At 39.7% G+C, this 27,533-nt stretch overlaps 1 protein-coding gene across 5 annotated transcripts; it reads left to right on the top strand.

Annotated features, from left to right (window-relative positions):
• Positions 1-106: 106 nt before the first annotated feature.
• trim3b (tripartite motif containing 3b) lies at positions 107-27,533 on the top strand. Of its 5 annotated transcripts, none has more exons than XM_072375021.1 (17): positions 107-474; positions 16,460-16,635; positions 18,470-18,599; positions 19,048-19,158; positions 19,295-19,446; positions 19,685-19,865; positions 20,134-20,235; positions 20,361-20,459; positions 20,853-21,005; positions 21,322-21,700; positions 22,291-22,394; positions 22,519-22,686; positions 23,800-23,968; positions 24,413-24,454; positions 25,088-25,158; positions 25,256-25,396; positions 25,605-27,533. In XM_072375021.1, the coding sequence occupies exons 2-17, from the start codon at positions 16,490-16,492 to the stop codon at positions 25,755-25,757; spliced, it is 2,301 nt and encodes a 766-aa protein (XP_072231122.1). In that variant the 5' UTR covers positions 107-474; positions 16,460-16,489; the 3' UTR covers positions 25,758-27,533. The 5 variants fall into 5 exon arrangements, with proteins under 5 accessions (XP_072231122.1, XP_072231125.1, XP_072231121.1 ...); XM_072375020.1 differs by lacking the exon at positions 107-474 and adding an exon at positions 10,409-10,702; XM_072375022.1 differs by lacking the exon at positions 107-474 and adding an exon at positions 10,409-10,706.

Here is a 27,533-nt window from a genome sequence, read left to right as displayed (position 1 = left end):
TATATGAACCACTTCCTGCTTTCTGTTTAATATGGGTGGGTATTGCTTCACATGCAATAAAAAAAATGAAAAAAAAATAGAGGAGATGAGAAAGGAGAGTAAAGGCAGGAATTGAAAAAATTCTGTCTCTTTGTTGCCATCTCTCCTTCATTTGGCTCATCTCTTACACTATTGGACAATCTAGCCCCCTCCCATTTTCACACCAGCCATTCAGCTTGTACAAACTCTGCATCTCTTTCCCTCTCTCCTTCTGTCTTTCCCTCCTGCTAGCACACACATGCAAGCATTAAAGCCAGGTCCCAGTCCCCACCCCCCCACTCATACACACACCCTGTTCCTTTCTGGCTCTCTACACTCTCTGTGTGAGGTGCTTTTTTTCTTTCTTTGGAAATGTCAGGTTTTGTGGACGGATATCGCTCCCTCTGGAGGAGAGCACACTGAAACATCCTCTCTTTCATCTGTCAGGGACCCGCTGTAAGTAAATCTCTCCCTCCGACACGTTCTCTCATCTTTTTATGCCATCCCTACCATGTGCCAACTCTTATTCTTACTAAACACTTTATTTCCTCTTTCTCCTTGATAAGGGTTATAAGCCTGTCCGCCCCTCATGCTTCCCTTCCACTACATTGCTCTCTCCTTACCTCACTTTGGTTGACGCACACACCCTATGTTGTCTGTATGCAAAAATGATGCTTTGGAACATTTGCCGACCTGGTGTTATGCAGAAAAACATGCATATATTTACTGGTTGTGTTTGGACAAGACTATCTTTGTGAGACTCACCTGATTTAGATTCTAGATTATTCTAAAGTCAAGGTGCAGTTATCCATGCTGGATAGGTGATGTGATGTTGTAATGTGATCACAGTCCCCACGACAAAACAAAATGAACATTTATGACTTGATGCTGCATGTTTTTCACTTAAAATGTAAAAAAAATGGTTTGCAATAAGAGTGAACTATTTGTTTTCCCCCTTAGCACACACAAAATTGGACCTTATTCCCTACTATTTGTGTAATAAATCGTATTTTTCTCCATCAGAATCAGGTGAGAACTCCCTTTTGATGATTTCATCATTTTCTGATTAAATGCATTATAGAGGTTAAAGGCATTTCAACAACGTCTTATACACACAAAGACTTTCTTATATCTTCAGATAGTAGCAATACACAAGCATTAAGTTTAAAACTAGATTAATTTCTCTTGGCTCTTCAGAAGTTTGCCTCTACTGAATATAGGTGAAATGGAAGTGTCACCCTCTAAGCTCTGCCAAGATACAGTTGATGCTGATGTGAGCAGAACATCACTTTGTCATCAAGCACATGCTATGAATAGAACAATAAGTATTTGGGAATAAATCAGCAGATGTCTTGACCAGAGCACTCTTATACATGCATGTACAGAAAAGGCTGGTAATGTTGAACAAGGACATTTTTATAAAGACTGAAACAGTAATCCAGGGGAATCTCTGGTTGATGTAGGGGACGTGGAGAATGGAATGTCCAGCAGACATGGGAGGAATGTCACCAGAACTGCATGGGAGGGGTGAGAGTCAGGCAAGCAGAGATGTAAACTTAACCATGAAATATGATGAATGGTTGCCAGGGATTTTCTGCTCTGTTTGTGCTGCAGCTATGTTCACTTCTCTGGCTTATTATTGTTATTTTGTTGATGTCGTCGTTGTCAGACAGCTGATCCTTTGCTCAAGTTTCGTCGGTATCTATCAAGAATTGGACCAAAAGAAACAAACATATCAAATATATTTGTCAGTGCCTCCTCTTTTTGATATGAATTGGTTTCCTGTTTGCAGCACTTAAAACAAACATGCTGTCCCTCTGGCTTTTTAGACCTTACAAAGTCAGCTGATATCACAAATGATAAGACATCTGCCATGACAGCTTTGTTAATCGTGACAGATGTGTCCTGCATGCATGAATTTATGCATGCGTGTATGTTTGTAAATGTGTCTCTGTGTCTTCATTGCAGACCTGCTCAGCTCTAAAGTTGACTGAGTTGCCATGGGCAACAGTCTTAGCATTATTTCACCACTCTGCTTTGTCAAACACATGTTTGTGTACAAGTTGAAATACGCCCCCTCAGAGTGGGGGATTGCTTTAAACTTGTATTTTGGCACACAATCAAAGAAGTACAGATCAAACTAATTACTTTCTAACTTTGTGAAGTCTGAGGAGGAGATATCTTTGAGTTAAGCTTAAGTATTAGATGAGTTCCTCTGAGAGATGTAACAACATCAGATGGGAATTAAGTGTGTCTGTTCAGGTTAATTGTTTTTACTTTATGTGCTTGAAGCAGTAATGGCTAATATAACTTTAATAACTCTTAAATTAAGTATACATTTCTGAAGATATTTCCAGCCCTCTATCTCCAACTTTTCCAACTCAGTGCTAAACTCAGGAACAACTTTATTGCTTTTCTCAATTTGTTGACTAAAGATGCTAAAGACAGACTCCACAAGTAAAGTTACAATTCGGATTGTTGTGACAATTTAAAAGGGATTGGTTCAAAGTCATGTATGTAGGGATGATCGATGTCATTCTTCATGTCAATTGTCTTTTAGGTCACAGGTTTAGGTATTTGAACATTGTATGTGCTCAGATGTCATTTTTAGATTTATGTACTTTTAAAATTTCTTTCTCTTTTATATGACATTATAAAAGACAATAAACAATTGGAAAAATGTTCTCTAACTAATTATAACCAGTGGAGGTACTGTCAGCTGCAATATTATTCTTTTATCACTCCAGCCTTAAGTGTGAAAGCATGTAAGCGTGTATAAGTGTGATTGTATATGTTTAGACATGCACAGCACGTATTGTATGTGTTGAATCATGCATGGCTAGATGTTTGTCCTTTGGATGTAGTCGTTCAGGATTTTCAAACATATTCCGTATAAGCCATTTTGAACTGTTAGGGCAGAGTTGTACTGGAAAGCTTCGTGACTGAAAGAGATGCAGTCATGTCATGTTGGATATATTTAGACAGGCCCCTCAGGGGGGCTTCAGTAATAGCCCTGGCCATATTGTCCGAGTTCTTGAGTAGTTTGTGCAACATCAGTTGATACAACTGCTGCAACATGGTTAATAGTTTGGTCCAGTTAGTTACATTTAGTCGACAATTTTATTGTCCAAGAAAAAGAAATTTCACTGAAGACCGATGTTGCTTTCTCAAAAACTGAGAAGCTCAATACAATACACTAAAATGGGATAATGACATAACTGTGTGTGCAAACCCTTGAGCTCAGGTTATCCTTAGTAATATGAAATAAGTCAAATCCGAAGGTCCAAAGGATCCAAAGGTCCATAGTCAGTAAACCAGCTGCCATTATAAGAGCTGACATTTGAGTGTGGAGAAGTACAGTAATATACAGTGATATATCGCTGCAAATAGAATTCGAAGAATGCATTAGTGACATCTACTGACCTGGCGACGTGCCTATATCTACAGTACATTGCCTGGCCCAAAAACTGCTTAGCCTTTATTATTTTCTTGGAACAGCTACTAGATGAGGCTTTTTAACTCTACAGACATTTTATATATATATAAAAAGCTGTTCAACACACAGGAAAACAGATGTTCTTTAAGGAAAAATTTTTGAACAACAGAAAATTATGTCACCATGTTGCACCAGCAGTCAGACAGTCAATTAAAACTAATCTGATGACACCTACAACTGATTTTTGCCAATGTCTCGGATGAGAAATCCCAGTTTCTTGACTCAGTCTGTGCACGTCTGTTTTTATTTAAAATTTGTCTCACTGACATCAAGCTGATGCAACGATGTGCAGCAAAAGCTGTGTACACCAGTGTCTGTGTGCGTTAATGGGTGCTTACATGCCTTAGTGTGAGTTAATATGTTGATATAGGCAGTTCCTGTGACACATTTTTGCACAGCTTGGGCTCAGATCGGACTAGCCGATAATTTTATCTACGCTTATGTCAGTCAGACCTGCTGTGTGTGGACAGTGAAGAGAAGGTACAGCATCATCCTTGTCAGAGGACTACATGTAATAGAAAAGTGTGTTGTACCATGTAAGTCAACAGCCTTGCCATCATAGCAGCAATGGCACGATGGAGGGAGATGTTTATATTTAGCATCACAAATAAGTGGTCTGTTTTTTTTCAACGCTTCAGCCCAGTCCTTAATGATTGTGTTTGTGTTCAGATGGCGTCACACAGGTATTTAGGAAATGATTGAACTGTACAGACTTTCTGAAGCTGTCACACTGCAACATAATGGAAGGAGTGGCACAATCCCACTGCAGATCTTGTTGTTCATGTGCGGAGGCAAAAAAAAAAAGATGCAATTTGTAAATATGCTGACCTATCAGCCTGACGAACAAATAAAATAATTTCTAATACCCTTGAGTAAATACATTTTTACTATGTCAGGAATCTGTAGGATATGTTCATGATTCAATGGCAAATGTTTAAATTACCAGGAAGAGAAAACAATTAAACAATATCTTCTCAGGCACTGTTACCTCAGATTGAGAATATTCCTGGTTGGAATCTCAGCTGGGGCCTCTCTGTGTTTAGGTGAAGGTTTCTCAGTGCAAGCCTGTGATCCCACAGTCCAAAAACATGCACTTCATCTTAATTGTTGATTCTGATTTGTGTAACCCCTCTAAGGTGTACCTTTCCTTTTGCCAGCAACTGAACGAATGAATGAATAAATGTATTGTTGAAAATCATTGTTGTCACATGTTGATGTGTGTTTCTTCCTGTGATGGAAAGGACATGTGAGCAAAAAGCCAAAGGTTACTGTAAATGCCTTTGGTCTCCGGTTGCATTTGGCTCATACATGAGCTGCACTTTTGACCCGTTTCTGAAATAATTCAGATGGTGACAGACATCTAACGTTCCTTCATACCCTAACTAAAGAAGATCTAATACACTTTCACCTCCGTGAAACATTGTTGTGTTCTGGTTTTATGATGATGGAACTAGCTGTGTTAATATATGTTTAGCTTAGGGCTTCTTTTCCCTCAGTTATTTAAAGAAACAAATTATTTCAGGATCAGCTCCTCTACCCTGTGGCACATGCTCCTCTTTCACTGAAATGATTCTCTGTGCCGGGAAAAAGAATGAGGGTCGGAAAGAGAAAAGAAATAGAGGGAAATATCAGCGTGTTGTGAAATTTTCCCACTGAATGTAACTTACTTAACAAACAAAATATTTATGTACATACCATTGTTCTACATGGTTAGAAACCTGGAGATTCAAATTCTATTCAAACATTTTCTGTGAAATCCATGCAAGACTAATGAGAGTTTGCTTGATCTTCATTATTCAGTTCAAGTGAGGGCAGAAAGAGATTCCTTTTCCCCAAAGTTTGTCCGCTTTAGGAGGTTGTGACAACATGAGAGTGTTCACACACTGGATATGCATAATGTATGCAGAGAGGTGAGAGAAGCTGTATCTATGCCCCCATCTGTTTTTCTCATGTTTCTGTTTCTGTTGGTGCAGTTCAACCAGTGTTCTAATTCCTCCCTTGATGTTTCCCTTGTCAAGAATCTCTTGATGAAGTTTTGTTTGCAAAATAGTGACATGAAATAGTTTTCAGACTACGGCAGTCACAGTAGCACATATCGTTTGTGACTTTTTTCAAAGGTGTGAAAGTTTCAAGTAGCTTTCTAGAACCTTCTTGCAGTTATCTGCTGGTAGTTTCTGCTACAACTTCTTTACTGTCTGTATGTGCGGCCTTTTCAGCCATGGGATCATCGAGTTTGAATCAAAGATTCCATAACTGTTTTTTAGCTTTGGGGTTGTGATCGGGCAGTAAAATTCAACCAGCTTATAAAAACCTGCATGTCTGTTCCTGGTTGAATTTAGGCCAAAAATTACTTATTTAGGGTTAGAAAAGCTCGCAATTTGCCCAAAAACATATTACTTTTAGCCTTTGCTGGTCTGTTTGTGTGATATTTGACATTTGTGTGAAGACAACACAACTTACACTCTCACACACCTGCTTTGCCAGAGGCCAGCTGGGATGTTAAAACAGCTGGCTGCCTGCCACCTGATTTGAAAGAAAGCGTCAGTATTTTCTTCCCAACCTTCAGTCTAGTGACTTGCATGTACACAAGACATATTTATGATGAGCAGCCCCAATCAGGAGTCATTCTCGTGCGTTAAATCTCAAACATCTACACAGTCTACACATGCGATTGAATGACTTATGATGAGTTTACGTGTTTGATAACAGAGCAAGACACAAGTCTCATACTGATAAACCCCCGCCTAAAACCTTATCTTTAGTTATGAACAGTATGCAGGTCAAATTGTTATATATTCATCAACTTTGCACAGCCTCACACATGCTGAAACGCATTCAAAACCCCAGTAACTATGGACGTCATGCTTTGAGATGTTTTAACCATCGTAAGTGTACATCAATAAGCAAGAGCGTGTGCTAAAATATATATCAGGAAGTTAAGACACGAAAAACAGGTTCATGTTAATCTAGCTCCGTCACAGTTTTTATGAGTCATTTCTTTGATGGTTATCTAAGGATCCCTGTGCCTTTTCAAACTGCGTGTGCCGTTTAGCGCACGTGCTTGCCAGTGGTGTGAAGAGGATGAGAACTGATAGCTCTATATATAGAAATATATGTATGTGGAGGCTTAAGGCCGGCCTGTGCAGGAGGATGAAAGTTTGCTGAGCATGCTAATGAGGGTAACAAAGGCTACCTATAAGCTGTGGGCGTGTGCCCCTGTATCTTTGTGTGGCATTTATCTATTTAAACCTTCAAAGTGAGGAATATGTGTCTTTGTATGAGATTGGTGTAACGTGAGCAGTGAAGAGGGAAAGCGGGAGGTGGGGTATTGTATGACTAAGATTGGAGCAGCTGACTGTGTGTGTATGTGTGGAGGATGGTGTTCGGTCCAGAGCTGTCAAACTCTAACACCGTCATGGTAGCCCCAGGATCTGATGCTCATGCTCTGTTACACAGGAACCATCGCTGTGCATGAGTATATCTTTCTTCTCATCATCACATTTCTATTTTTTTTCCATTAATCTCACTCTTATTCCCCAAATGTGCTATTGTGTACAGCAGGCTGAGGCAGGGGGATACTACAGTGTGCCAAGGGGAGCAGATGAAAAACCAGATCAAGCAAAAAATAACAAGGCATCAGGTGTGCAGGCACAGTAAAGGCACATTATCTGCTGGAAGCAAGTACGCCGGCATCCCTAACCCCTGATACTCATCCTTACAAAATGTTTCTTGCCTTTTTTCATCAGCACGTGCGGGGGTCTGCAGGGCTCATAATAAAGGATGTTACAGCAGCGGCCTCAGAAAATCAAACGCATCACCTGAAAACAGTGATCACTATCATTACTGACCCTTCTATTCCTCACCCAGAGACAGAGTGGTTTTCTTTGTTTCTAGACATTACACAAAGCCCCAAGTTAATTAATCCGAAAGAGCTGCATATCAAACGTACTAAACTGTCTTTCCGATAGTTTCAATTTGAAATCAGGTATACGAAACATCATTTCTTTAACATTTTTTCACATCTTTTACAGCATGAAAATAACACAAAAGCAAAAGTTGGGACATCTTGGATGCTTAGTACTTACAGTAGTAACACCTCTCTGGCAAGTATCACTGCTTATCAGCACTTTTTGTAGCAACCAAGAGTCTTTCAGTTACTCTTTGAGAGATTTTCACCAACTCCGCTCCTCTTGTTTTTGGTGTGAATTGCATTGTGAGGGCCTCGGTAAAACCTTCAGCCACACATCTCATGGTTGTCTTTTGTGGATTTTGAAGGGTTTTTGTAGAGGCCGTCCTCTTTCCATCATGAGCTGTTGCAGACAGTCTGACATTTGCTTTCAGAATTCTATCATGTTTTACTGAATCCATTCTTCTGTTGACAAATCAAATAAATATAACCTTTATTTAAACTCGGAACTATAGTGAGGAAATGACCTCATTTACAATATAGATAGAGACAAAAAAACACAAAAACATTTGAAGACACGATTAAAACACGACATTTAGAACACAATAAGCTTAACAGAAGTGACAAAGATAGACTGCGAAAAACAGGAGCAGTAGGAAGTATGATAAGGTGCAATTATGGATTTAAAAGTTCCTAATGATATCAGTGTGGTAAGTTTCAGATGGTTTTGTAAGGTATTCCAGGTTTGAGGTGCGAAGTAAGAAAAACTGGACTTTCCAAATTCAGTGCAAGCAGAGGGAACTTTCAGTGTGAGCCAGTCCTTGTATGATAAAGTCGTGTATGATAAAGTCTTGTATTAAAAGATACCAAAGAGTTGATATAAGATGGTAGGCGACCAGAGAGAGCTTTAAAAATAAATAAAAACCAATGTTTATCACGCCTATTAGACAGAGATGTCCATTCAACTTGAGAGTACAAGTCACAGTGATGGATGTTGTAGCTGTCGCCTGTAATAAATCTCAGGACTGAATGATTGACGGCATCCAGTGGATGTTGTTGGAAGTTGTTGCTGATACATGTCTATATAAAATGTCTCCATAATCTAAAACAGTTCACTTGGAACAGACTTGTTCTAAGTGTCACTTGCTGCGACACAACCTTACGCTAAAAAGTACTTGTTTTCACAAAATTCTGAGCCTTTTTTCGTTATTGCCAAACATTGTATTGTAATTTCAAAATGCTTTTTGATAGTAGAGTTAATAATAGAGGTTTGTGTTGAGGACAGAGCAGAGGTTTTCTTCTGATGACTCCTCCTCATTTATGGAGACGTGACTTGAGAGTAGAACTGTGCACCACCACTTTAAAGTCTATCAGAGCCTCAGGACAAGTCTTTTGCATTCTAGTAGCGGTTGTCTATCTTGCAGCCTTCTCCTGCTCTGTGAACATCGGTTATTTCAATTGTAACAGTGCCAGGCAGCTGTTAAGAGCCATCCAACTGATTGTTGTGACACAGTTAGACGGATCAGAATGCGTATAAAGCATTAGAATTTGCATTGCTTGACTTTTCCTAATGATGCCTGTGAAGAAGCTACTGCCCCACTATATATAAGTAAAGAGACTTTTTGGGTTCAGCACTCTCTGGCTCACCAAATTATGGCATAATACTTCCTTCATTTTGTCATTCTTAGATTGTAAAAAGTAGAAATATGCTCAGGCATATTATGCAAACAGGTTTTATCTTTGACATTAGGCTATCAAAAAAAATCAATTGCGTGTGATTTTCTTTTTCAAATGTGGGAAAAAGTAATGTCATATTCATAAATTCGGGGAACTCCATGTGGTGGCTCATTAAGTTTATCATTTCCCGTTCACACTGCAGTGATGGGAGCTATTTTGACCAAAGTGTAGCAAAGGCTGGAGTGCTCGCTATGATTTACTGGTTGTCTCAAATACCCTTTCTATAAAAATTTGCTGCAGAGCACAAGAAATGAGAATCATATTCGATTTTCAGTCCAGTGGGAAATTGTTTGTGGGAAGAGTTTTGGTTTGGCAGGAACAAAAAATCTGATGTTTTATTTTACATTACTGTCAAGTTAGTAAACTTTTCTCTTTGTTCAGCCCACAAGGATGTATAGGAACATTTTAAATAGGGCCTCGACATGGGTGAGACATCAATATCCCCTGCAGTTGATATGTCATTCTCTGAGTGGTCTCTTCATCCTCTTATCCCTGACTTCCTGTTACATCCACCACAGCAATCTGGCCCATGAGTTCAGATTGATGGGATTTTGGAAAGGTGTGTGTGAGCGCGGAGTAAGCAGAGCGGGGGAGGACTGGACTCAATCCGTAGAGATTAAGTGCAGATTGGTGGGGTTTTTTTTTCAGAAAATCGGCACCTTTTGCTCCAGATTATACTCTGACCACATCAGAAGGGTAGGGCTCTTGAGGGATTGAGTGCAAAAATGTATCCTGTGACAAGACATGTTACTTAATTTCATAATGATAACCCCATTTTTAGTGTTGATATCTGCATGTGAGTATTTTGCTAGAAAGAGAGGCACACGTTCAGTTTCTCTTTATTTCTGTCTTTTTGGAAGATGACATCATGAATTATATAACTCTGGTTGTGTTTGGCTTCCCAGCATGTGTTACCAAATGCACCCCGGCTGTTTAAATGATGATGGATTTCTTCATAGCCAAAGCTGCACACCAGATTAACAAACTTTGTTTAAGACCCCAGCATGCTTCTGTGTCTAATCATTATTTTTAGTGTGAACAGTATTTGTAGTATACATTTACTTATTATGAAGCAGATTATGTGCAACAGCGTATGTTCCTGGACCCAAGACTGCTCTCTTGACAGGTTTTGTCTCTAATCTCTACCTCTCACTCTCTCTGGCCAGCACAAATTGCTGGGCTATGATGCAATGCGTCATTTCTGCTAGTTTAAGTTTCCGAGCCAATCAGAGCGCGGCAGTAGGAGGGTACCCAGTCAGCTCATGCTTGTAAACAGCTCTGACAGCAGGAGGACGTTTCAGTTTTCAGTCCCACCCTCTGTTGTCATCTGCGTTGAGCTTTTTCAGCGTGTCAGTGTGTGTGTTTTTCACATGTAAAAAAAGAAGAGCGTAAGAAGAAAAAGGAAAAGGGAAAAGTGTTCGGCTGGATCAAGGAGAGACCAGAGTGGGCATTAATGTGTGTGTCAGGGTATGTGCTGGTTCTTCAGGGCAACTAACTGAGCAGCCATGAAGTCTTTTAAACTGATGTTCTCCCCTCCACTGACAGTAGGTAGTGTTTCTGTCAACTTTGTCTCTATGTTTGGCTTTGTGTACATGATTGTTTGCATGTGTGGGTTTAGAGTATTGGTTCAGCTGTCTGCACAGTGGAGTGGAGTGATTTTGTGTGTTTGTACAGGCTGTCAGGTACAACATAGTGAGAAGAAAACGGGAAGGAAAAAGGGAATAATATGTTTACTGTATTTACTTCGTCTCTTTGTCCTTTTCCTCTGCCCTTTTGTTGAACTGGGAGGATGGCATTTCATTTCCTGTCTTGCCTACTGAATTTTTTCCCACTCATGTCCATGTTCGTACCAGAAGATACACAATAAAAGCTATGCATAAGTTGTGAGGCATCTATTGTATGGTAAAAAAAAAAAGCAGAGGTTTCAATTCTGAATGAGAAAATAAGCTACATTTCTATTCTGTAAAGCCTACAGTGAATACAAGCATTGTGTGCCTGGGTGTTAGCTTTTTGTCACACACAAACCTTCTGGACACGAGCACTTTGACACTCTCACACACACACACAAACTGTTACACACGCAAATACTGTAATCCTGAGAGTTTTGGGGAATTACCCAGACTAAGGTCACCAGCAACACCGCTGCTCTCATTACTGTGTATTATGACAAGAGGAATTAAAAACACTTCATCTTTACGGTATTAGTTGACAACTCCCTGCAAGATGGGTTCTTTCATAAATACATATTTTTTCTAAGCTTCCTGTAGTCCTGTCAAGGCCTGGCTTCATCCCACCCTGCTGTCTCCGACTGCTGAGCCAAAATTCAAATCAGCATGCCTTCACTCACTTTAAAGCCTATCAGTTAACTGGTCATGGTTACTTTAGAGAATCAAAACTAAGAATTGTGGCCTACTTAGGAGAGCAAGCGAGTGTGAATCAAGTAGAGATGTATCAAAGCACAGTCTGCTGAATAAACATAACAAGAATCTGCTCGCATGCTTGTATGAGAATCATGTTTGTTTTTGGAGTCTCAGTGAACAGATAATTCTCAGATCTCTGTTGAGATGCTCCTCCGGGTACAGTTTTTCTGAAGCTGCTTCTGTATCTTCTTTGCGATATGATACTCGTTGTCTTGCTGAAATCTAAACTTTTACCCCAACTCCGAGAATCAGAGCACTCTTGAAAAGGTTTTCAAACAGGATACTTCTTTACATTTACCCTTCATCTTTCCTTCTATCCTGACTAGTGTCTAAGTACCTGCTGCAAGTAAATCTCTCCACAGTACGATGATGACATCACCATGTTTGACTGTAAGGATGATATTAATGAGGTGAAGCTCAATGCTTGGTTTCAACCACACACTGTTGGTAAATATTGTCACAGAATCAATTTAATCCGTTTAGAACTAATTCTCATGGAGATGATGAGGAGGCAATTTTTCAGCATTTTGTCATGAGCCTTTTATTCAGGAATGGCTTGTGGCAGGACAGTTAACCATGAAGGCCTAATCGATGGAGTTCTCTGCTCATAATTTCCTTTCTGTTAGGTTTTTCCATCTCCAAGAAGGAACTCCGCATCTCTGTCATATACACTGGCTTGTTGGTCACCTATCTGACCAAATTTCTACCACAATTAATCAGTTTTGTTGGGCAGGCAGATATAAGAAGTCCAGAAGTAGTTCTGAACTTCTTGCCTTTTAGACAGACGTCAATTTTTGTGTTTTGTGGCACTTTGAATACTCTAAAAACTCATGTATCATTAGGTTAAGGGGTCTCATTATGTCTCACTGATCCACAAACAGTCCCCTTGACTTCATGGCTTGATTTTCACTCTGACATACAGTATCAATCATGAAAGACCTTATACAAACAAATATATTTATTTCCTCTTGAATTCATTCAAGATGTGTCAGAATTCTGTTTTTGATAAATCAGCAAAACACTTTTTCACTGCAGAGGATTGATGTGTGGATTGTCTTATTGTGGGTCTGAAAGATAAAACAAAATGCTCAGTGGCATTTGTACTTCTTTTCTCATCTTCATCCCAGTTTTGATAAAGAATTTCTTGTGATTCATTGCTAAAAAATATCAATGTACCTCAGAAAAAGCATCAACAGTATATAAATGGGCACCAGTTGCAGATGATCTTATTTTAGTTTTGCTGTCATTACCTCCTCGCCAACCTAATACATATGTGTGTCACATAGTGTCTAAATTTAGTCAGCAACATTACAGATTATGTTGGTATAAGTGTGTACTAGTACATAAAGTCAGACAAGAGTTAGAACTGTAATGAGGTATAAAAATATATCTTGTGCTTGATCCCTTTCACATTCTACTACGGAGAGTCATTCAAGCTTTTTTTCATCAAATTCCAGAGGACACAATTCTGTTCTTTTTCTGTGAAGTGAATCGATCTTCCATCATATAAAAATGTAGAATTCAAAAAAGGGTTTGGAAATGCTCAGTCACGTTCATGCTTCTTTTTTCATTTTTATCACAGTTGTGAAGAAGAATTCCCCCTGTTTTCTTGTTAGATATGTTTCAGATTTCTTCTGATTCTTTTCTTTTCGCTTTACCCGAGAAAAGCGGTTAGCAGTATATAAAGGGGCAGTGGCCACCTTATCTTCCAGCAGCAGAACAGTTTATTGCACCAAGCACAGCAAAGCATTATATTCAAACAGTACATCAGCTATAGTGTATATACCACTAAACACTTCTGTCACACCCCCTGTCTGTCCCCTAACCAGAGTGTGAATGTGACATGTCATTCTCATGGTTGGCAGATTAAGACATGATCTTTACACTCCCACTATAAAGATTATATGTCATTGGATCCTCTCTGTGAAGACTGGAAAGATAGAGCTTGGCTTTTAATCAACCTGATTGTATTTTTGTGTTTGTGTATGTGTGTGTGGTTAACAACTGGCAATAGGACATGAGCAGAGAAGGGACATAGGGGATTGAGAGCTGTATTAGACCCAGCAGTGACAGATGTGATGACAGGAGGGGAGACCGGTGGGGGATGATGATTGTTAGTGTGTTTGTCTTTGTTTTCATGTATGAATGCTTTTGTCCTTTTCATTGTAAGGCTCATAACTACACTGCATATGTTAAGGCGTGTTAGTGTCAGACACAAACTGCCTTTTTGCTCATCTCTGTATTGGTGTGAACAGTTAAGTACTGAGAATTTGTGGATAGATGAATCACATTGCTGCAACACAGAGATAAAAATGGAAATGGGCAGTAGTAAGAAAGGTGGCAGTTTCAGCCATTAGTCAAATCAAGGGAAACAGTAAATAAGTAGATGACATGAGTATAACTTTGGATTTTTATTGGATGTTTTCTTCAATTAACATCTGATTATTCACTTCATCTGTTGACCCGGTGTTTTCATAAACATTTACACATTTGCTCCTATAATTATTTTACGATATATGCTGAGTTTACATGAATATGGAAGTGGGCCATGTGCAGGCAGCCCTGCTCTTTGTTGCTAAGCAGAATATCCAGCGCTGTAGCTGTATTTTCATAATGGATGAGATTATGTCAGGCTTGTAAATCTTCCTATAGGACAGTCCAACTTATAAAAAAAAAAACACTGCAAACATGGCAGATTTTCTTGTACAAAATCAGACAATACATTTCCAGAATTCTATGTTTAAAGGCATCATGGTCTCATATTTAAAGACAGCTGTCTGCAAAGTGTTGACATATCTGAACAAGCAAATATTTATCCTCTTTCCAACAGTGTTGAATAATGTATAGAATTGATTTTGTTGTCTGATTTTAAAAATCAAATAAAGAAAGAAAAAAAACAATCATACATGCTCACACACTGCTTCAGTCAATTTAGAATGACCAATTAACCTAACATATATGTTTATGGACGGTGGGAGGAAACCTGGAGAGAACCCACGCATGTACGGTGAGAACATAGAAACTCCAGACAGAAAGTCCCTAGCTGGAATTTTAACCAGGAACCTTCCTAAATATATCATTGCTCTGTAAGAAATTATATCTATAAGTGGTACACTTTTCAAACAATTGCCAGTTTTTTCCAAAATCAGCCGCCAGAGCTAATTCAGCTCAACAATAGACTATTCAACACAAAAAATTTATTTTTTAAAGAACTCCCAACAGTTCATCACAAGGTTTACATGCAACTTTTGAAGCATTTCAAGTCAGTGTGCTTTGCAGTCAGAAGTAGATTGAAGAATTCTGAAACGAGCCTTTATCCCGTAAGGTCATTAGAGTGAAAATACACTTTGCTGATTATCAGGTAGGAAAAGAGCAAACCTTTCAGAATCACATGCTATTCGTTCAACCACAGAAAAGTTGGATGCACACACAAAAAAACTTATTTTGGGAGGAAAACCTTAGTCCAGCTGTGAAGCATGGAGGTGGGAGGGTTATGGTTACGAGGTGCTTCACTTACTCAGGGACAGCAGCTTTAAATCATGCATTGTATTCAACTATGAGTTCTGCATTCTCTCAAAAAGAACTTGAAGGTAATATGAGGTCATCTGTCCAAACCAGAGGGTGAGGGAAGGGAAAGTTCTAATCATAGATTTCATACCAGCTGAAATGTTAAAGGAGGAGTTCAAAATACCAGTATGCTAGAACATCTTGCATTTGATGGGCGTTTGCACTAGAGAAGCGTCAAAACCGTAAGCGAATCAACGGTCAAACGAAAGACTGGAAAGAATTTTTAAAAACCCTGCCAAGAGCTATTTCTGCTAAAGAAGATTAAAGATTGAAAAACTGCTTCACCACAGTTCTACATTTTCTATTGTGTCCTTTTTCATCTGACCGTAGAAGAGAAAAGGCTCCTTTGTCACCAGCATGCATGACACTTCACACACTATTCTAATATCTGCAATATGAAAACACTGAAATAATAACAATTTCTTTCTTCCAAACAAAAAGAACTTTTGTGCTTATATTTATATGACCAAAACTATTGTGATTGTGATTGTAGTTCACATTTCATTATACTGCGTTATGTTTAAAGACATATCTTTTTATCTCAGGGCCAAATAGCAATATTTCTAGTGATTTGTAAGAAAGAGACAAGGACAAATGCAAGACACTTGTTGTTCCTTGGCTTATGAGTTCTTTGTGTTTTCATTATATTGGCATAGTTATTAGGCTCAATATTGTGACTGTAAAGTTATGTGCCTTTTCTTTGAAAGCAGCTTTTACTGGGCTTTTACAGGTGTCTCTCCTATGACTGGATTACATTTCGGGGGCCGACTGTTTTCACTGAAATTGGAAAGTCCTGTTTTACTCACAGTGCAACTGCAAACTGAAATAACATGCAGAAAACTGTGAAGCTCGACTCAGTTTTATCCTCGGTGCAACTGAAGTTTTCAACTTCCCCCTATTTCAGCTGCAGCCCCGCACCTGGGAGTTTAAACATAAGTTTGTAACTTCTGCATCTGATGTGTGCATCTTAACCTGCTTTTATCTGATTAGGTAAGATATGACCATTCTAATATGCCTGCCTCTCCTGTGCACATACAGGTACATACATACAGGACTTCAGCAAGCGTGTCTCTGCGCTCACTTAGCAGTCGTTTGTCTGGTATTAACCTAGAAGTTGCAGTATAACAATGGACACCTTTCTGTACTGATCAAGGAATTAGACAGCTTTGTTAACTCTGGTTCCTGGTACCTCATGTGGGAAGCTTGTTGAGCATTTGCTGCCGTAAAAGTGATACTTAGTAGAAGAGCTGTGTCTAGATGTGAGGGTTTTTTTTTATATGCAAGCTTCATATTTCCTACTTTTTTTTCTTGCAGGTTAAACACTGTCATTGTCCGTGGCTTTAAATGTCCTCTCCAATGGCAAAGCGGGAGGCCGGGAGCACCAGTCCCGTGGTGCGTCAGATAGACAAGCAGTTCCTGGTCTGTAGCATCTGTTTGGATCACTACCGCAGCCCCAAGGTGCTCCCTTGTCTGCACACCTTCTGTGAAAGGTAACTAGCATTTGTTATTGCTCTCTCAGTCCTGAAGCTGAGCCAGCCTGACACAAGCCAGTCTCTGTTCACACACTCTGTTACATTGTTTTGGCCTTTCAGAGAAAATGCCACTCTTTTTTTTTATGTAGATAATAGTTGATGCCGCACATACCATTACTGTAAAATTCTTGTCATATTGACGCGATCCCATATAGAGGGACCTCATTTATGTGAATCCCTAAATATAACAAATGCATTCCTCAGCAGCAGGGACCATCAACGACTGCAGTCTAAGAAAAGGCTCATTGTTGGGTCACACAATTACAAAGGCTCAATCTACAGTTCCTCGAGAAAGACGACACCCCCTAAGGCAATATTACTGGAGCCTTTTCGTGCCGAGCAGAGCAGAGGAGGCTTTGAGAAGGGTTGTTGTGGGTCAGAGTGGAAGGATAGAGAATAAAGTAGGGACATGTTGTCCAAAAGAAAACTAGGATTATGTTTTGAACTGGTTTATTTCTAAATTTACACAGATGTATACAGAATAGTTTTGAATAGCCACACAGTATGAGCTCAGACCTTTTCCCATGCTGTCTGAGGGGCACTTGACCATTACAGAGCAAGTTTAATCCCTGGTTTAACTGGATGGCAGCTGATCTAAAGTCCTGCTGAGGTGAACAGATTTTTATCTAGAGTCATTTGCGATGTTGCCCGACAGATGTTTTAATGCAGGGATGTTTTTTTGTGGTTTCAGGGGAGTTAAGGGTATGGTGCAAAGTCCTGCTGGGTCTATGACATCTGTCGGGCTGCTGTATTTTTTAAATTTTGTTATCTGTCATTGATATTGTATGCAAACGTAAGGCACAAATGCTTCTGGCTTTGTATGTGTGTATCTCTGCACTGCTATGATGTAACTGTGGTGATGAGAAAAACTGACCATTTCTCATAAAAAAACATTAGGTCATTAGTTTTTAAAATTAGTTTTCTGCCATTTCAGTAACTAATCCCAGATGATTGGCAAAAACAAAAACCTTTGCTATTGAGCTACCATTTTTTCTGAACTGTAGTCCCCCAGCCGGCTGTAGGTACGTTTGAGAAAGCAACAGTTATTCAGGTTTCAGAGTGTGGCTTTGGGAAAACCTTTGCAACATGAAGCTGTTTGTCAAGCTGGCATTTATTCCTAGAGGCAATAGTAAACTGTTGCTCACCACAGCTGGGTTGAAACAAGACAGCATTGCGCCATAAATCAAACATTGTAGAGTTTATATGCAGCCCAAGCAGCTGCTAGGTCTACTTGTGTTCAATGAAAGCTTGTCATCAAGTCTAATTTGAGGATTCTCACAATTTTGATAATCAAATCAGTAATCATCGAGGCTTGCGAACATCGATACACCACCTGCTGGATGGCAGCTGGATTGCAGACCAGGAGTTCTGTGTCATCTGCATGCTGCAGCTGATTATTGACAACTGGGTTTGGTTTTAGCTTTGAGGCATCTCATATTATTGATCCTCTGTCTTTAGGAACCAGTCGGATGGCGTGTGTGACTAATTTCAGCTTGAGGCTAAGACAGAATCAGCACAGACGTGGAAGCATAAACAAGAAACGCTTTGGGTATTTAACCTTATGGTGTCTCAGCCCTGCGGAGTATGTCAGCTTTGTGGATTGAGTCAGATTCACACTTATTCCACCAGTGACTTGAGTACTATTTAGGCACTCAATGATAAGGTGACTGTTATGTCTCAAGTACCTTCCTCTCCTTCTCTCTACACTAACTATGACCTTTGATCTGTAATGATTGCTCTGATGGATTTTATGTTGCGTCCTGTAAAGTATTTGTGGACTTCCTCCCTCCAGTTGTCTCCAAAACTACATTCCTCCAGAGTCTCTGACACTTTCGTGTCCAGTGTGTCGACAGACATCCATCCTTCCAGAGAAAGGAGTGTGTGCTCTACAGAACAACTTCTTCATCACTAATCTCATGGAGGTTTGACTCTCTTTTCCTTTGTAATGATACAAAGTGTGTATTTGATACAAAATATTAATACACATTGAAAAAAGACTGCAAACATAACTGTAATCTTTTCATGCTGCTTTTTATGGGAACCACTTTTTGTGAGTGGGAGAGAGGACATTCTTGCTGACTGATTGCTGACTGATTCTGAACACTAACTTCTTTGATGGTTTCTTTCTAGGGTTTTGTTTTAAATTTAAGATTATAACCTATTCCAAGTATTTTGTATCAACACTGACTGTTAGTTTTGGGGCAAAGGGAATGATTATAATAAGTTCACGCAGGGTTCCAGTATGTAAATGTTTATGTCCCAAAGAGAATAAAAAATAATTAATTCCATGCCACAGTGAATATTAGAAAAGTGCTGATCATTATTTCTTTGAAAAAGGAAATGCAATGAGGATGTAATGTTTTGTGCTAGGTCCTCCAACGTGAGCCAGAGTGCTCACGGCCAGAGGCCTGCAGTGTGTTGGAGTCAGTCAGTGCTGCAGCAGCAGGGAAGCCCCTCTGCTGTCCAAACCACGAGGGAAAGGTGGGAACTACCACAACTTAGTCATCACCCAATTAAAATATTCTTACCTCTCTTGCTACAGTTATGAATACTAACTTTCCTTTTTTGTCTGTGACGCTCAGCAAGAAACAATGAGTCAGTTTGTCTCCCTCTGCAGGTGATGGAATATTATTGCGAGTCATGTGAGACCGCCATGTGTTTGGACTGTACAGAGGGTGAACACAGGGAGCATGTGACTGTTCCTCTGCGGGATGTCGTGGAGCAGCACAAGGCTGCACTGAAAACGCAGCTGGATGCCATACGCAGCAGGTGGGCTCTTAATGACTTGGTAAAGCTTTGAGAGGATTTTTTCACAATGGTGTGGATGCTTAAGCATCACAGTTGATCTATGCTGTGCCTACATATCAGTCATATTTATAGAGTCTAAGCATTATAATTTTAATCTGGGATTTTAGCTGCCTTTTATACTCATATTTTGGTTAGGCTGGATTTTTAGTGTCAGTTCTACAATTTTGGAAAGAGTATCTTTCTTTGGGTGTTCTTGTAGGCTCCCTCAGCTAACGGTAGCCATTGAGCTGATGAGTGAGATCTCTCGACAGCTGAATGAAAGAAAGTGTGAAGCAGTAGCAGAGATTACCAGTACGTTTGAAGAGCTGGAACGAGTGCTGCATCAGCGCAAGACAGCCCTCATAACAGACCTGGAGAACATCTGCAGCACTAAGCAGAAGGTTAGTTATGTTTCACTTGGAACATTTGGCGCATGTGAATCTGAGTGTCAGAAGCACACACATAAGGCCTGGATATGGCCTATCATGACTTCATATTTACACCACTGACTTAAAGAGAGTGTTTCAGTTTTCTTGCCCAATATTTTCCTCTTTTTAAAAATATGTATTTCATCCCTTTAGCACACTTGTGTTTCTCAAGTTAGCTTTCCTGACACTCTTTATTTATTGTGTCCCTTTTTTTCCTGCTCTTCCACTTACCTGAGCATAGGTCCTACAGGCCCAGCTTTCCTCTCTCCTCCAGGGGAAGGAACACATCCAGAGCAGTTGCAACTTTACAGAGCAGGCTCTCAGCCATGGTAGTGCGACTGAGGTGAGCTGTCAAGTACTGATTTATTTGCTACTTGCAGGATAACAAATGGGCACGATCCATAGACCTATTACCTTTGAAAATGAAAAGAAAAAAGTCCCAATATAATGTGTGTTTTGTAAGTATAGGTGCTGCTAGTTCAGAAACAGATGAGTGAGCGGGTAACGGCTCTTGCCAGACACGACTTCCCAGAGAAACCACATCAGAATGCACACCTGGATTGTCAGGTATTGACTGCTATCTGTTCTTATTAAACTAATATCCATCATGGTTCTCTGACTCATTTTCCCTCACCATGGTACAATTTTAAGTAGCAGCAGGGCTCCTGTGGAGGAGTTTCTTTGTTGTTTTGTTTGACCTTTTGGTGGATGAGAGTTTTTGCTTTGTTTTGATTACTTGTGTAAAAGAGCAAACTTATAACACAGGCTTGATGTAATATTAGCATGTCTACCTGTTGCAGTATTTTTCAGGTCTTCATAACAACCTTATCAATTTCGATTCTATTTTGTTTTCCACCAAATGAAAAAACTAAAATACATACATATATATGAAACTTGGAACAAGTTATGCAAATGAAACTTTAGAAAGCAGTCAGATCATGTAGAGACTATCTGCTCCAGGTGGAAACAGAAGGTCTGCGGCGCTCCATCCAGAACCTGGGTGTTCTCCTCACCACAGCAGCTGTGGCTCACACCTCTGTCGCCACAGGAGAGGGCCTCCGCCATGCTGCAACCGGGCAGCACCACACCATCACTGTGACAACAAAAGACAAAGTAATGTCTTTAGTTTTCTTACTTTCTTTTATCATGCTATCATATGTCACAAGTGAAGCATGGACTGGATAATTAGCAGCTTTGTGTTGTGTTTTAATATTGATTTCTTTATTTTAGATTTTCATTAAAATATACATTTGTACTAATATTGGTTCTTCTTTTACAAGTCAATTGCTTATGGTGGTTGCTCTTATTTCCTAAGCAGTTATGATGCAGCATTACAATACATTTGAAGAAACTGCTGCAGAAAGAGCCTGCAATCACGTGCATCTTGTTGGGATGCTTTTATTTCTGTTTTATCCATCATCATCTGCAGGATGGGGAGTTGGTGCGGACAGGAAATGCTGTTTTAAAAGCAGAGATCATGTCCGCTGATGGCAGCCGGGCCGCAGAGACGGAGATAACGGACAATAAGAATGGAACATATGAAGTGGGCTACGCGTTACGGTCTGAGGGAGAATACTCATTTACCCTGTTGCTGTACGGACAGCCAATACGTGGCAGCCCCTTCCGCCTGCGGGCAGTCAAGCCATCAGACGTGCCACAGTCTCCAGATGATGTGAAGAGGAGGGTCAAATCCCCCAGCGGGACAGGGGGCCACATACGTCAGAAAGCAGTGCGGCGGCCTTCCAGCATGTACAGCACCACAAAGAAAAAGGAGAATCCCATTGAGGATGAGCTCATCTACAGAGTAGGTAAGACAGATGACCACTTAAAATGTTGGTATAGCATGAAACACACAAAATGCCAAGATCTCTTTCATTAGGAATCAGAAATGCATTGCTTTCCCAAAAAATTAGTTCCTCAGCCATTTTTAGACTGATGTGCTTCCCTCCAGGCAGCTACTGTTGTCTATACATGTGAGTAGATCACAGAGTGAACATCAGCTTACAGACACAATAATTGATAAAGTGACATTTGGAAACATGGATTTTGTTAAACGTATTACTGGAATTTGATTGTAGCTTGCATTAAAAATGTTGATTCCCACACAAATGTAATGTAACTAAATAGTTACAAACTACATAGTTAAATACATGAAGGTGCAACATTCTCTGAGACATATTACCAAGCTCAAACAAGTCTTTCAAGTTTCAACTGTTGTTACATAAATCACAACCTCCATTTGCCTGGTAGTTATGGAACCAATCCAAAAACTAATTTTATGCTTTGTAAAATAATAATCAGTGGAAAGAATTACCCCAAAATCACTGGTAAGGTTCTTCAGTGGTAATGAATTATACACAGTGAGACAAATGTTGAACTTTTTGTTGTTTTCTGTCAGGTTCCCGGGGAAGAGAAAAGGGTGAGTTCACGAATCTGCAAGGAATCTCGGCTTCTAGTAATGGAAGAGTGGTGGTGGCTGACAGCAACAACCAGTGCATACAGGTGAGACATGCAGCCAGAGGGAAATTTATGCAAGCGCAACCATGAATGACACTATGGCCATGCAGACTAGAACAAAACAACTGTTATACACTCAAAACAGGTTCTCTGATGGAACTGATTACAGGTGTTCTCCAATGATGGCCTGTTCAAAATGCGCTTTGGGGTCAGGGGTCGGTCTCCCGGACAGTTGCAGAGACCGACTGGTGTCACTGTGGACATGAATGGTGACATTGTGGTGGCCGACTATGACAATCGATGGGTCAGCATCTTCTCCTCTGATGGCAAGTTTAAGGTAAGATCTCACACCTTGTTTTAGTCGAACAGCTCTAAGTGTGTCCTTTAAGGCTCACAGAGGTGGACAAATTTGTTGGAAGCTCATTGAAAAAGGATTCAATTAAGAGCAATTGTCTCATCGAGTACAACAATGGACGTATAAAAAGAAAGGATTTTTTTTTCCAGATATAGATATTCAGAAATAGCCTGGGCAGATTTTTTGCTCACCCTAAAAAGGATTATAGATTGTTGCACTGCAGTTATACTATAAACCTTCATTAGTATCACTGGTATCTTCAATTTTGTCATTAGCCATTTTAAAGGGAGACATTTTTCCCCTCTGTAATTTGGCATCATTGTGTTCACCATACTGAACATGGACTAGAGTAAGCAAAAGTCATTTGTATAAGAAGCTCAGAAAGAAAATCAGATCAGCATGTTAAACAGTAAAGACCATGTCCAAGCAGCTTTGTGTCGCAACCTCTTTTGCAAATGTTATTATGAAGTATGAGGTCCATGCAACTATAGCTAACTTTCTGATACGTGGTCTTAGAAGAAAAAGCAACACCAGGTTGGTCAGAGGGATGGTGGGGATGGTAGAAAAAGAGCATCCAAAGACCATTTAAACTGAACTGCATGATCATAGTACGTCACTGTTTGATCACACCATTTGTTGTCTTTTGAACAACAGTGTGCTCAGTGGACGAAGGCTCGAGAGGACAAATAGTACAAGAAAAACATGGAAAAAGCCAGATTCAAATTTGATCAAAAGTATGTTGACAATCCTTTGGATTAATGAGACAAAGCTGGAGATTTTTGGCAAGTCACATCCACTCAGTGTTCACAGATGGAACAAATTAAATGAAGTATCCTCCAACAGGACAATGAACCCCATCACAAAGCTATAAATCCCCAAGAGGGACTAATTAAAAAAAACATCCACATCAGACTGTTCTTAAATGGCTGACAGATTTGTCCACGTCCATATTCCTGAATGATGTCTACCAAGTATTAACATAAGTAAAAATGTTAAGAACTGTAGTAGTGCTTCAACTTGCGTGTGATGTAAAACACATCGGTAATGTAAAAGGCATAAACAAAGGCAAATCCTTCTCATTTTCCTCTGTCTCAGAATAAAATCGGTGCAGGCCGTCTCATGGGTCCCAAGGGTGTGGCTGTAGATAAGAATGGGCACATCATCACTGTGGACAACAAAGCCTGCTGTGTCTTCATCTTTCAGTCCAACGGGAAGCTCGTGACTAAGTTTGGAGGCAGGGGGACAACTGATAGACATTTTGCAGGTGAGAGGAATGTCTGACCTTTAAACTAAAACCTTTGAACACCGATGGGGAGCATTGACAGGCATTCTGTCAGAGAGGCAGTTTTACCAGCTTTTGAAGTGAATCCCATTCATGCACTTTTCTTGCAAATACTTAGATATATAGATAATTTTGGATGTTAAAAGTCTTTTGCATCATGTTTTGCAGCTTCTTCATTTTTTAGGATTGATATATTTAAAAAAAATGCACAATGTGAACAACCTGACTTATTTGGATACAATTTAAATAGTAAGCTAAAGGCAGCAAACAGCTCATAAATACTTACACGGCATAACATCGAGCAATGCAGTGTTCCTCTGCACCTGTACTGACCACCCTGCTCTATTGTCTCCTTTGCTTACCACTATCTTCATCTCTGACCACCCACTTCTTTCTTTCTGTTCTCCCTTCTGTTTTCCGATTCAGAAAAACTTGGCCCAAACTTAAATAAATCTGGCTCAGTTTTCAGTAAGTACTAAGTGTGGCCTTGCTGCAACCTTAATCCCACAGTGCAGTGCCCTCTGTCTAACCCAATTCCCTGATCACGTGTCTGACCTCCTAAGAAGTCAGATTGTTGACAAATGAATGGATCAAGCTTGAACAATGTTGATCAAATGAAACAAGAACACTGTTATAATTACAGTAACACCCCCCTCTCCCCCCGTGTGTGTTTCTATTGTAAAATGGTTATAAGAGGATCAGTGTGAATGATTTTCTCTGTTCCAAATCATCCAATGATCCCCGTGTGATTTACAGTATTGAATGTTAAGACATGCAGAACTGGAGGAGGAGTCATTTAGCCCAACGAGACGACAAATAAAGCTGCTTGGGAATTGCATTTTTAAACCATCAGTGAAATCACTTGAGACTGAGAGCATGCACTAACAATGTGTGACTCAATCTCAGAGCCTTGATCTGGTCCATGTTTTTGAAAGTACATGAAAATAATGCCAACAAACTAACTCAAATCAAACCAGCAACATTATCGTGCTGATTGAATATATTTAAACAACCTACTAACAATGAAACGAATTTTACAAATCACGGGAATCAGTTCTAACAGCATCTTACGCATTAACCTGCTTACCTCTCTCCCTGTAGGTCCGCACTTTGTTGCAGTGAACAACAAGAATGAAATTATTGTGACAGACTTTCACAATCACTCTGTGAAGGTGAGACAAAAGAGGCACTCTCTAGAGCTAGAATTCTTTGCATTCAGTTCTACAGGGATGATGTCTACACGCAAATCCTACTGACTTCCTGTTGCAGGTGTACAGTGCCGACGGGGAGTTCTTGTTTAAATTTGGCTCTCACGGGGAAGGCAATGGCCAGTTCAACGCTCCCACTGGTGTGGCTGTGGATGCCAATGGAAACATCATTGTAGCCGACTGGGGTAACAGCAGAATACAGGTGTGCTCAGTACGATCAGAAGAAAATGGCCTTAGTGCTTCAAATGTATTTTCTCTGATGATAAGCTCAAGTTGCTACTCAGTAAAAGAATAAAGCCATTCACATCAAAGCAGTTTGAAACCTGAAAAGTATGCATTTAATCTGAAACCGTAGGTTTTGAGATGAAAATGAAGAACTCTAAAGCTTTTTTTGTTTTTTTTCACATCAGGTGTTTGACAGCACAGGGTCCTTCTTATCCTACATTAACACCTCGGCAGATCCGCTGTATGGTCCCCAGGGCCTCGCCCTCACCTCAGATGGACACGTGGCTGTCGCAGACTCCGGCAATCACTGCTTCAAAGTTTACAGATACTTGCAGTAGAACGAGGGAAGACATCACCAACTCCTGCTTGTGGAAGCTGATGCTACATACTGCTTGTAGACATAGAGCTGCAACCAGAGTGCGCACTTTACAGAGGCTCTATGTCCAATTAATGAATTTCCTGCTCATTTAGCCTGTACATACCTTACAGAAAAGACATGGTGCAAAAACTATTTTCAAAAAATCTGTGTAATTCTTCCTCCACCTAATTGTGTAACTGTAAGAAAGACAAAAATAAGTCAGCTAAGCTCAAAGTCAGTCCCCTTTTGCTATTAGAACACCAAATAAATTAATCAATCTGACAGGAATAAGAAATCATCCCGTAATGAGATATTTTACTACACTTTACAGCTTGCCTTGCTTAAACTGTAATTCATTAGTTTGATATTTAACTATCACTGTTAACCGATTTCCTAAAATTAAAAAATTAAAAATGAAGGTCATCCCCTGTTACAAAGAAATTTCAAATCTATCCCTGTATATGTAACCACCAGTAGACAGAAATCATTTGGGGCAAAGCAGAGGGACAGCGCTCTTCCCAATCAGCAAACAGTGAGACACAGAAGCATGATCCTTTGGGATTGACACGACAACCCTCGAGCGCTGTTGCATGTCAGTGCGCTCCAAAAAAACATCCCCTTCCTCTCATTGCCTTTGAATCGGTAAACACAACAGAACATACAGGAATGTGTGATTAAATGTTTCTTTTTCTCATTCCGGACATTATCGTTATGATGAAAACGGATATTTGCGTTTACGTTTTATTCCTGGATGGATCCATATGGATGTTTATTTGAAGAAGCACAACATCAGATCCAGCTCCACTTCTGTAAAGATATGCATCTACTAACCAAAACAAGCTTCTAAAATCTGACTCGATGATCGCTTTCACTGTTATCTTTTCAAATTTAAAAACTACTATAATTGTACATATTTGCATATTGCATATATAGGTGTACATATGGGTTTAGAGTCCATACTATTTGACTATATAGCCCACTTATTGAAGCATTTAAACAGAATCGAGAACTTGCCAAGTAGCAGCCAGCTGAATGACTGAAATATCTGTGTAACAAAGCTGTAAACATGTTATTTTCTGTACCTTCTTTTTCAAAGTACTTCATTTATTTTTCATTTTCTTTGCAATATAATTTGTTCGACATGACTTTTTACTAACTGGTGCATTGGAGCTACCGCCTCTCTGCCAAACTCAGTTTAACTTGTAGCGCTGATGTTGTTTCCTTGGCTTCCTTTCAAGCAAGCTCCCATTTGGTCGATCGGTAACTTTTCCTGCAGCCAAAATGTATTACTGTAAGTTGTTGTTGAACATTGCACAAAATGCAAATATTGTAAGAGTTCTATTGTTTTGCGAGAGTAATATATGCCTCCATGTATAGTTCTTTTAACATAATCAGAAAGTCTACTGTACATTCAAATCATATTCTTATTGTAGCTAACAAGCACCTTGACCATGGACTTTACAGTATTTGTATTATTGAATTTTTCTGCGTTTCTCCTAGATGAACATCAGACCAGCTAAACAAACGAACACATTTTTCACGTGCGTTTCATGGAAACTGTTTAACCCGAGTAACCGATCTCACATTCATTCTGTCTTTCCATCTGCGTTTACCGTCTGTCTGAAAACTACCTGAAATGACAGAATACCTTCCTCCATTAGTTTGACCACTGTTACTATTGTTTCATTTCTTCATGTCTATGCCTTTGAATATGTGAAATAACTTAAGCACATAGAAATAAAAAAAAAAAACTACA

Source organism: Leuresthes tenuis, unplaced genomic scaffold (assembly GCF_036924035.1).
Source record: "Leuresthes tenuis unplaced genomic scaffold, fLeuTen1.0.hap1 SCAF_21, whole genome shotgun sequence".
Taxonomy (NCBI): domain Eukaryota; kingdom Metazoa; phylum Chordata; class Actinopteri; order Atheriniformes; family Atherinopsidae; genus Leuresthes; species Leuresthes tenuis.
This window is presented reverse-complemented; position numbering and strand designations above follow the sequence as displayed.

Excerpts from the sequence above, each read along its gene's own strand:
- trim3b (XM_072375021.1), top strand. The coding sequence starts at position 16,490 with ATGTCCTCTCCAATGGCAAAGCGGGAGGCCGGGAGCACCAGTCCCGTG. Across the intron at positions 24,455-25,087 it reads TAAATCTGGCTCAGTTTTCA|GTCCGCACTTTGTTGCAGTG; the intron begins GTAAGTACTAAG and ends CTCTCCCTGTAG. Across the intron at positions 25,397-25,604 it reads GGGGTAACAGCAGAATACAG|GTGTTTGACAGCACAGGGTC; the intron begins GTGTGCTCAGTA and ends TTTTCACATCAG.